The 10800-nt window shown below is 47.0% G+C and overlaps 1 protein-coding gene and 1 pseudogene across 1 annotated transcript in view; one reads left to right on the top strand and one right to left on the bottom strand.

Annotated features, from left to right (window-relative positions):
* Positions 1–1681, bottom strand: part of Clic6 (chloride intracellular channel 6) — a 41939-nt gene extending 40258 nt beyond the window's left edge. The window contains exon 1 of the mRNA XM_031364442.1: positions 247–1681. Within this exon, the coding sequence (XP_031220302.1) occupies positions 247–1338 (1092 nt within the window). The 5' untranslated portion in view covers positions 1339–1681. The remainder of the gene's footprint in view (positions 1–246) is intronic.
* Positions 1682–9757: 8076 nt separating this feature from the next.
* Positions 9758–9876, top strand: LOC116086771 (annotated as a pseudogene).
* The last annotated feature ends 924 nt before the right edge of the window (positions 9877–10800 follow it).

Raw genomic sequence — 10800 nt, 5'->3', positions numbered from 1 at the left:
CCCCCCCCACACACACCTGACTCCCAAACCTTACACTGCTGGCGATGACTCTTGCGATGCTGGGGATGGTACCTCCTCACACATGCTAGGCAAACCACTAAACCACATTCGCAGTCCTAACTCTTCTGAAATCCTAGCAGTTCCTTCTGGCTGATGGAAGCGCTCTCTTGAGCACGGTTTTGGTTCTGTACTGACCTAGACCTAAAACGACCGGGCAGTTCTAGGCCCTGGGGACACGAGATTTACCTTGACGAAGAGGGTGATGTCGTGCTCCTGTCCCGTATCCCCCTCCGATGCTGGGCCATTCTCTCTGCGGCTGTTCACTCGCCCCATCTCTTCTCCACCCTGAGCACTGGGCTCCTCAGCTAGATGGTTGCTGAGCTCCGCCTGGGACTCCTCCTGCCCGGTGGATTCGGTCTCCTCTCCATCAAAGTCTTCTTCGGGGTACTTCTCTTGGATCGCCTCCTCGAAGGGTCTCTTCAACTCGGATTCTGGCCTTGCTTCCTCCTCCCCGGTCTCCTCCTGGAGCCTGCCCTGGTCCCCAATTTCATCAGCGTCTACTCTCGCATCCTCGGGGGCTGCTCCCTCGGACCCGTCTTTCCCCAGGGTTCCCCCTTCCCCCGCAGCGTCTGCGGCCGAAGCGCCCGCCAGCTCCCCCGACTCTTGCCCTCCGATCTCTGCGGCTGCAATCTCAATCGCTTCATCCTGGAGCTGAGGGCTGCTTTCCTCTCCGCCCTGGGGTTCACCCTCTGACCCGAGTGGCCCTACTGTGGGTGCCTCTGTGTCCATGTTGTCCCCTACAGGTCCCTGGACTTCTGGGTTGATCTGCAACCCTGGCGCGCTGCCTCCCTGCGCTTCCTGACCGGATTCTGCCTCTTCCCCTGCCTCTGAGGCCGTGGGATCCTCTGGCTCCCCCCTAGTTCCCCCAGGGACCTCGGGGGCCTCACCCAGAGCGTCTAGCCCCGAGCTCGTCCCCGGCACCTGCTGGGCGCTTGGCGCCTCCTCCGCCCCCTGCGGGATTCTGGCGCCCTCGGGGTCGCGCTCCTCTTCACCCGGAGCTCCGCTGGCGCTCGGAGTCTCGGTCCCGGGGCCGGTGCGCCGGTCGTGCGCCTGCGCTCCCCCGATTTCCCCGTCCTGCCCACAGCCTCCTTCCTCCTTCCCCGAGGCCGTGGCCTCTGCGCCCGCCCCCAGGTCCCTGGGTGCCTCTGCAGCTCCTTCGCTAGCTTCCCGCCCCTCCAGGTCCGCAGTTCCTGGCTCTCCTGGTCCCTCGATCGCCACACCTTGGAGTTGCCCCTGGGAACCCGGAGCGATCTCTTTGGGCTCCGTGGCCTCAGCCATGGTAAAACACCCTTCTCGATGCTGCTCAGGGGTGAGTAGCAGGGGCTGCCGTGCCGCTCCGAGAGGACACCCCACTCGCGGCTCTAAAAGCGAAGGTTTCGCTTGATGCGAAATCCAAAGGGGCCCCAAGTCTCTATGTCGTTTTTCCTTGGCTTAAGGTCTTTGGGCTCTTCCTCAAACGTTCGTGTTTCTCCTAAATTCGCTCCTGGACCCCAATCCTTCTGTGCAGGCCAGGGTGTGGGGCTAAAGAACTCAGCTTGCCTCTTGAACTCTTTCGAAGAGATGGGCTGGTTTGCTGCGGTCTCAAGGGTTGACCAGAAATCCTCGGAGGCAACTCACCTCTCTTAGGGCTTGGGCGGGGTTTGTCTTCCCCACCTCCCAGCTAGTTTTGGTGGCCTGGGAACCTAGCCAATGATAGCCTTTCTGCGGCTTTTGTGGATTTTAAAGAAAAGACTGATTTTACTGGCCACTTTAGCGTTTTCTGGAACAGCTTCAAGTTTCAGAGCCATTTAAATCACGGTCACATACTTCAGTATTGGATTCCCACCTTACCTCACTTCACCATGGAGGTGAAGCTCCTCTGGTACTGAGTGGAATAGACCCATCCCTGCCTCTGGTTCCACAGGAAAGGTGTAAACCCCAAAGGAGGAATGGCTGCCCTCCCATTTCTGTGGGTTCCAGGAGCCTAAGAACGGAAGGAACAGTAGTAGCCAGGGGAGATTGGGGGGCGGGGGACCAGAAGGTGGCCTCTCCTTCCCCAGCCCCTGAAAACGCTATGACTCAGATTTTCTAACTTATGTCCAGTGCTTGGGTCTCAATATTGTGGTAAGGGGTTTGAGGGTTGAAGGTGGGGGAAGAAAATTAAGGATGGGAAAGAAGGAAGAATTAACTAGGCCAGGAGTCCCCCAAGATCAGCCGTCAGAAACTTCTTACAGAGAAGGAAGCGGGGCTACAAAAGGTCAAACATCAATTCTTCCCAAAACTATTCCACTGAATTGAGGGGGGACCTCCCCTCCCCAAACTGTGATGCCAGCATTTTCCCCTTATTAAAGGACACACCACCTCTAGACCAATATTCTTGATGAACATAGATGCAAACATTATTAACAAAACACCAAGGTTTTAATACATCATATCAAAAAGATCAGCACCGCTTTCAAGTTGGAGGTGCAATGGTGTTTCAACACATGCAAATCTATAGACACAATGTATTGGATCAACAGAATGGATGAGTTTTGAAAAATTATATGCAGGCTGGAGAAACAGGTCTGAGATTAAGAGCATGAGCTGCTCTTCCGAAGGAAGCGAGTGTGAGGACCAGCACCCACATGGTAGCTCACAACTTCCTCCAGGTCCAGGGGTTCCAACGCCCTCTTCTGGCTTCAAATGGCCCTGCACTCACATGCACAACCTCACCCTCTGCCCCACACACACTAACATACATACAGATGACTAAAAATCAATCTTTTTTTGAAAAATAATATGTTCTCAGTAGGTACAAAGCAAGGCATTTGATAACATTCAACATCCTTTCACAATAAAAGCCTTGAAATTTTTTCATAGAGGGATAATATGTCAACATAATAAAAGTTGATGGGTATGTTTTGTTTTGTTTTTTCTTGTTTTGTTTTGTTTGAGGCAGGGTCTCATGTAGCCTAGGCTAGCCTGGAGCAAACTCTGTAGTGGAGCATGACCTTGAACTTTGACCCTCCTGCCTTTGATGAGATTATATCACCTCAACAAGTCTTGATCAAATGCTGGAGATTGAACCCAAGACTTCCATGGACACTAAGCAAGCACTCAGGAAGATGCTGCCTAAAAGTGATAGAGCAGTGGGGATTTCAGTTTGACTTCTCTCTTCCTGAGTTTGACTTCAGGCTCTTACTGGTTTTAGCCCCACCCCCACAGAGGATTCTGTTATCTTGACAAGAAAGGGATATATCTTGAAATGTATGACATTCACCTGCATTCTTCCTTTGTACCCCCATTGCCTGTCAGTGGTGCATAACTAAAGCTGTGGTTTGAATGTGTCCCTGAAAAGGCCATGTGTTGAAAACTTAATCTTGAACTTCACATTTAATGACACTTACAGGTGGACTGTGGGGAAGTATTTATAGTTAGATGCATGTGAGGTGAGAGACTTCCTGGTGACATTAGTGGCTTTAGCAAGAGGAAGGGAAATCTATACTAACTCTGTGAGAGAGAGGGGGGAGAGAGAGGGAGGGAGAGCAGTGTACATGCATGCATACATGCTTGGGTGCCTGTCTTCGCTCTTTCTGTTTCTCTATCTATCTCTTTCTATGTCTGTCTCTGTGTGTGTGTGTGTATGTGAAGCACACATCTACCACAGTCTCTGTGTGTGTATGTGTGTGTGTATGTGAAGCACACACCTACCACAGTCTCTGTGTGTGTATGTGTGTATGTGAAGCACACATCTACCACAGTCTCTCTGTGTGTATGTGTGTGTGTCCTTTTCCTACCATAGGACATGGCATCAAGAAAGCCCTTTTGAGATGCTGACACCTAGCTACTGACATTCCCAGCCCTCAAACTGTGAATGACACATTTACAGATGGACACCCATATTCACAGGACATTTCTCGGAGGCTAAATACTACCTGGAAAGAACAGGACCAATGCCATAGCTTTAAGTAGATGCCACAAAACACTCAAGGCCTATCACCTACATGGGTAAGATAGATGGACTGTCAGGTAGACCCTATCTCTGTGGCTCCTGATGGAGGAATCCTGATGCATTCGCCAGAAAGAGAGAGGATCTATCTGTGTCTAAGAGGAGAACAAAGGCAGAGTGAGGTCCTACCAGCCAACAGTACATGTTCACATTCCTTTATGTAAATATTCAAGACCAGACATGCCACAGGAAATGGAATTCTAAGAACAATGGTGGCACAGTATCTCATATCGTATGTTGCTTGACACACACGACCCACCACTCTATGACCCAACATGGACATAGTTTCTTGATGTTGCAGACAAATAGCACATTATGTAAGGAATGTAGAAACCAGGGGAGATGGCTCAAGAGGTAACAGTACATTCTATGCATGCAGGAGGACCTGAGTTTGAATCCTCAATAACAATTTAAAAAAAAAAAGGCAGGTGTGATAGGCACACTTGCACCTGGAAGCCCAGCACTGTGGGAGATGGAGGGAGAAGAGTTCCTGGGACTTGGTTGCTAGCCACCTGAGCTTTGGGCTCAGTGAGACCCTGTCCCAAGGCAATAAGATGGGGAGTACATAAACACATGCATAAACATTACAACATACACACACATCACATACACATAGCACACACATGCATATACATTACAATACACACATGCATCACATGCACATAGAACACACATGTGTATGCACATACCCAAAACCAAAATAAAAGTAAAAATTAAACATAACTTCTGAAACACACATACGCATATCACATACACATAGAACACACATGCATATGCACACACCCAAAACCAAAATAAAAATAAATGTAAAAACTAACATGAAACTTCTAAAACACAAACATACACACATCACATACACATAGCACACACATGCATATGCACACACCCAAAACCAAATAAATGTAAAAACCAAACATAACTTCTGAAATACACACACACACAGTTTAAGTTGACCCTCAAATGAGTTTCACTCAAACTGTTTTGCTCCATTGTTGAGTGCCCCTCCAAAAACTCACAGTGTTTGAAGCTATTGGGGGGATTTCTAAGTGTAAATAGGTCTTGTGTATATGAACCACAGAAGAACTGTAGCTACATTTGTGGCACTGTTTTTAAAACTGTGAGCCTAAGTACATGTGAAGCTTCTTAGTCTCAAGTGTTCTCTGAGTCTTTCAAAAAACCACAGAGAGCAGGTCCATACCCACATGAGTAATGATATTTAATAAACTTTAACTCAAGCAACTGGGTCCACATGTCCTGATAATCAGAGGGCTAACACCTCAAGGAACTGTCGGGTTGTTTGTGGAGCTGCGAGGGCCCAGGTGGGGCTGATTAGAGTTGGTCTTGGCAGTGCCTTGTAGTAAGGTGAGGTTTATGAAGCACACTTGGCTGCTGCGATTGGCCTCATGTGTGCAAGTGGTAGGCTTTGCTTTTGTTAACTGCTGGTTTACATAAGGGGTTTAGCTCCACTCCTGCACTCTAGCATCCTCTCCACCTTACATCCTCCAGCAGTTGTCCTCTCTGACATATAGGAAATTCTAGCTATTATTACATCTAGCCTATCTCTCCCCACAAAGCCCCTGACTCCATGACGATATCATTACCTAGAGCAGAACTAGGCACATATTAGGATCTTGATAGAAATATATTGAATAAATAAATACACACATATCTTCAGATTTCTGTGTTCCTACGCACCAATCTGAACTAGTTTTAAAAACAACTGTTCTCCAACAACCATGCAGAGGACAAGATAAAACACGAGCTTGCCGGCCATGAAAATCCTTATCTATTAACCTTAGCGGCTGCTTCCGTAGATGTATTAATTATTAGCAAGGGACAAGTCCTATAAGGCACCACTAAAGAACCCCATCCAAAAAAAGGTCTTTAAGGTCATGTGAATCACTCGAATCACTCGGAAGCCACTGATAGGCACACTGTTAACAATTCGCCATCCTGAGATTAACTGTTTGAATACTGGGAATCATTAAGCAGAGGCGCAGCCTTCTAGATGGTGACAAGGGGCAAAGTTCTGAGTCACCATAGTGCCCCTGCCATTTAGGATAGGTAATCACAAGGCTGCAGAACTCTGAGACTACAAAGAAAAGGTTATAGACATAGAAACAACTCTCTCTCTCTGTCTTCCTCTCTCTCTCTCTCTCTCTCTCTCTCTCTCTCTCTCTCTTTCTACCTCTCTCTCTCACACACACACACCAAACACACAAACATATACATACTCACAAAAATACACACACACAAACACGCAAACACAAAGATTCATAAACACACAAACACACATATACACAAACACACATACTCACATGCATACTCTCTCACATACACTCACACACAAACACACACATTCACACACAGAAAATTCACACAACACATACACATATTCTCTCTCTCTCTCTCTCTCTCACACACACACACACACACACACACACACACACACACACACAAAACCTTTCCCTCTCAAAGTATCTAACATTCAGCCATAGGGTGAATTTGCTCACGGCTGAGCTAAAGTCCACCTTGTAATTTCTTCCAAGTTTTCCTCTCCTACAAGTGGGCCCAAGCTCACTTCTCTCTTTGCTTAGTTTGGCTCAGTGCTAGAATGTTTAACAATATGCACTATAGGCTGAGCCCAGCACCTGCAGTCAGTAGCGAATATCAGCACAGAACACACTTAAACTAGAAAGCAGGGATTGTAAAGTTGGCTAATCAAGAAGTTCTGAATGAATTCTGCAATATCATCTTGCCCCCTCAAAAAATATTATATAGAACAAATTTAAATGATAGCCATGGCAAAATGGGTAGATTCTCTGGTCAGATTGCCTGACTGAGTTCCTACTCTATCTTAGAAACTCTGTGATCGTAATCCATCCTCCCTCTGGATAAGATCACAGCCATTGTGAGCAGCAGATAGTCTATCGGGACTTTGCCTAGCATTTGCTATTGTTAGCTCGGTGACCTTCTTAGTGCTGCCTCAGGCAACACTGCTATCACATCCTGACAGCAGTGTGTAATAAGTGCTAGCAAAGTCACCCCAGACTAGGGTGACCCTTTGTTATTTACCCAGTGACGGTTCTGGAAAGGATGCCTGAGGTCTCAGCAATGTGACTGCAAGAACACCCGTCTCGCTCACCCTGTGCTACAGAGTGACTTACACAGAAACACACCAGAAAACTGACTAGATGATTTGTTCTCTGTGTTCCTTGAGATGTTCATGATCTTGGACTCCTCTCAAAACAGATCCAATTTTGAGCCAATGTTCCTTGAGAGATTTGAAAGATGAAGAGGTGGGGGAGGCTGAGAACTCCTCCTCCACAACTTTACTATAAATCATTTCCTGATAGTTTGTCTGGAAAGATAACCTGTAACGTGGAGAGAAAACAGAGACACACCACAGATACTAAATGGCATACGGGCATCAACCCTGGGAGACGCGGGGCTGAAACAGTAGCGCCTTCCTGATGTGCTGGTTCCTGAGACTGATGTTGAAGCTTCTTCTCTCGCTATTTTCACTTTTGACACCAGAGCCAAGAGTGATGATTCTTCTGGAAATGTCACAATACTAAAATTTAACAGAAATTAGATTTAAATCTTCCACCTCCACCTGTGAATGTTTTGCTTATTATATTTTTCTAAAGTTTTTATTTTCTCTACCTGTTTAAAGAACGTGAGTGCCCTCCAGTCTCCTTACCTCACTTCTGCTCTGCCCTCCTCTGCCTGACACATTTCTGGGATCTCAGCAGATGCTGACCTGATGAAGCAGATATGTGACCACCTGAGAGACAGTCTCAGCCAAGGGACACTTGACAATGTCTAGACACAGGTTTTGGTTGTCATGATTGGCATGCACTACTGGGTCCTAATGAGCAGAGGCCGGGGAATGCTGTAAAACACCCTAAAATCCATAGACAGGCCCTAAATCACTCACTACATAAAAATATCAAGAGTCATGTTAGAGGAAGCCCAACCACTCTGGGCTCCCATAGGAACTGCCTAGATCCCATCAGTAGCCTTGGAAATGTGAGCGAAGGGATTCATGTCGTGAGGGAGGGGAGGATCCTTCACCTCGGAACCCCTCATTGTCTGCATGACTGACATTTCTTCTTGGGGAGCAGAGCAAAACGCTGCTGCTCTGCAAGGATAGTAGCTTTTCTCATCAAAAATGAAAAATAAAAAGGAAATACAAATGGCTAGGATGCATCTGCTCAGCCAACTATCAAACACACACAGATCAGCCTATGAACTGCAGATATACGCAACATTTCAATACTGCTCCTTTATTTTTTCTCGATGAAAAATATTTGCAAGTATTTGCATGTGATATTTGCATATCTTTCTTTTAAAAGGGTCTCCTTGGCAACAATTTGCCCCAAACCCTGGGAGTTTGCTTAGGCAGAAAAACCACTGATAGACCGACCTACCCAAAGCCAATGCTCAGGCCATGAGAGGGTTGCCTTTCTGCAGAGCCCTGCCAATCCCAAAGAGTCACGGCAGCAAAAACTTGTGAGGGACATGTCACTGCCCCTTGCCTCCAAGTTGTCAGGAGGATGTTCCCCACAGTCTGGTCTCAAGGAAATCCTTCCGTAAGTTTACAAACCCAGTTCCCCAGCTCAGGACACATAGGCCACCAGGCAAACCTGCCTCGCTTGGTGCAGGGAGGAGAGTTTCTCCAATCCTCGGGCTGCATCACCTCCACTCTACAGATGCACAGAAAAATGAAAACATACTACATACACGTGCTTAATATTCAGCATACTGTCCCTCTGAAAGCCTTTTGCTCACTGTTCTTTATTTTATTATTTATGCATGTACGTGTGCATGTGGTATGCATGTGTATATGCGTATTCACATGTGTAAGTGCATGTGTGTGCATGTTCAGGTGTGTGTGCGTGTGCATATGGAGGCCAGAGGCTGATATCAGGTGTCTTTCTAAATACACCTGCTCTACTGAGGCAAGGCCTCTCACTGAACGTGGAACTGGCTCATTCAGCTCATCCAGAGCCAGCTTACTCTGGAGGTAACCTGCCCTGCCTCCCAAGTGCTGTGATTGCAGAAGGGCCATCACACCCACCTAGCTCTCTCTTGAGTTCTGGGCATCAGAACTCAGGTGTTGACACTTGTCAAGAGCTTTTCCCACAGAGCCATCTCCTCAGCTCCTGACTTGAATTTTAAAGGCAGGTATTTAAATAAGACCTTATTGGCCACTCAAGCCCAAGCCTTCCACCAATGGCCTTCATGGCATGTGCCTGACCCTTTCAATACCTACATCCTCAGTTTCCCAGTCTTTACATGTTATGGGGAAGTGCTCTTCACAACTGACCTCACATTTGTTTGGGATCAAGCAAGAGTCTGTGTGAGCAAATGCATAAGCTGTAGGCAGACAAAGGAAACGCATCATGCACCAAACTGTCAGTGTTCAGAGACAGGTGTGGCTAAAGCCAGCTGAATGTTAGAACTGCCAGTTGAGCAAGTTAGAATGGATGATGTCTAGGCCTGGCTTGCAGGCACTCCTACCTACGTGGGCAGCCTCAGTCCCCTGATGTCTGTTTCCATGGGCTCTGTAGTAGTGTCTCCTGCTCTTCAAGGCTGGGGAAGACCACTCTAAAAATCAACCAACCAACCATACCCCCTTCACAGTAACTGTAGCCAGTAAGCAACTACTCTGAGTATTGACACCCCTCTTTCTTTGATAAATAGCTTCCATTAAGAACTTTATTCTACAGCCATACCACCCTGAATGTGCCTAATCTCGTCTGATCTCAGAAGCTAAGCAGGGTCGGGCCTGGTTAGTACTTGGATGGGAGACAGCCTGGGAATACTGGGTGCTGTAGGCTTAAAAAAATAAAAAATAAAATAAAATAAAATAAAATAAAATAAAAAGGGGCTGGAGAGATGGCTCAGCGGTTAAGAGCACTGACTGCTTTCCCAGGGGTCCTGAGTTCAATTCCCAGCAACCACATAGTGGCTCACAACCATTTGTAACAGGGATCCAATGCCCTCTTCTGGTGTATCTGAAGACAGCAATGGTGTACTCACATACACGAACTAAATAAATAAATCTTTAAAAAAAAGAAGAAGAAGGAGAAGAAGGAGGAGAAGGAGGAGGAGGAGGAGGAGGAAGAGAAGAAGAAGAAGAAGAAGAAGAAGAAGAAGAAGAAGAAGAAGAAGAAGAAGAAGAAGAAGAAGAAGAAGAAGAAGAAGAAGAGAAGGGAGTAACTGGGACCAGTGAGACCCAGGCACACAGGAACTCCGCCAGTGGCATGGGTTCCTTCCGATTTGTCTGGGCTGGTGCCCTGAGGAAACCTTGGGCACAAACTCTGCAGCAAGTCCCATAATACCCAGAGGAAGCTCTACTCCCAGGCATGGGCACAGGATCATAGGATCACAGGACCACAGAATCACAGGATCACAGAGACAGGTTGACTCTGAGGAGTTCTGACACAACCAGAATCACAGGAGGGACAGGCTTCAGTCAAAGAAAGCAAGGGCAGGTATCACTAGAGATAACCAGATGGTGCGGGGCAAGCATAAGAACATAAAGCAACAGAAGCCAAGGTTACTTGGCATCATTAGAACCCAATTCTTCCACCATAGCAAGTCCTGGACACACCATCACACCAGAAAAGCAAGATTCAGATCTAAAATCACTTCTCATGATGGTGATACAGGACCTTAAGAAAGACATAAATGGCACCCTCAAAGAAATACAGCAGAACACAGGTAAACAGCTAGAAGCCCTTCAAGAGGAAACACAAAAA

Source organism: Mastomys coucha, unplaced genomic scaffold (genome assembly GCF_008632895.1).
Source record: "Mastomys coucha isolate ucsf_1 unplaced genomic scaffold, UCSF_Mcou_1 pScaffold12, whole genome shotgun sequence".
Lineage (NCBI taxonomy): Eukaryota > Metazoa > Chordata > Mammalia > Rodentia > Muridae > Mastomys > Mastomys coucha.
The sequence above is the reverse complement of the archived record's forward strand: the minus strand, read 5'-3'. Positions and strand labels throughout refer to the sequence as shown.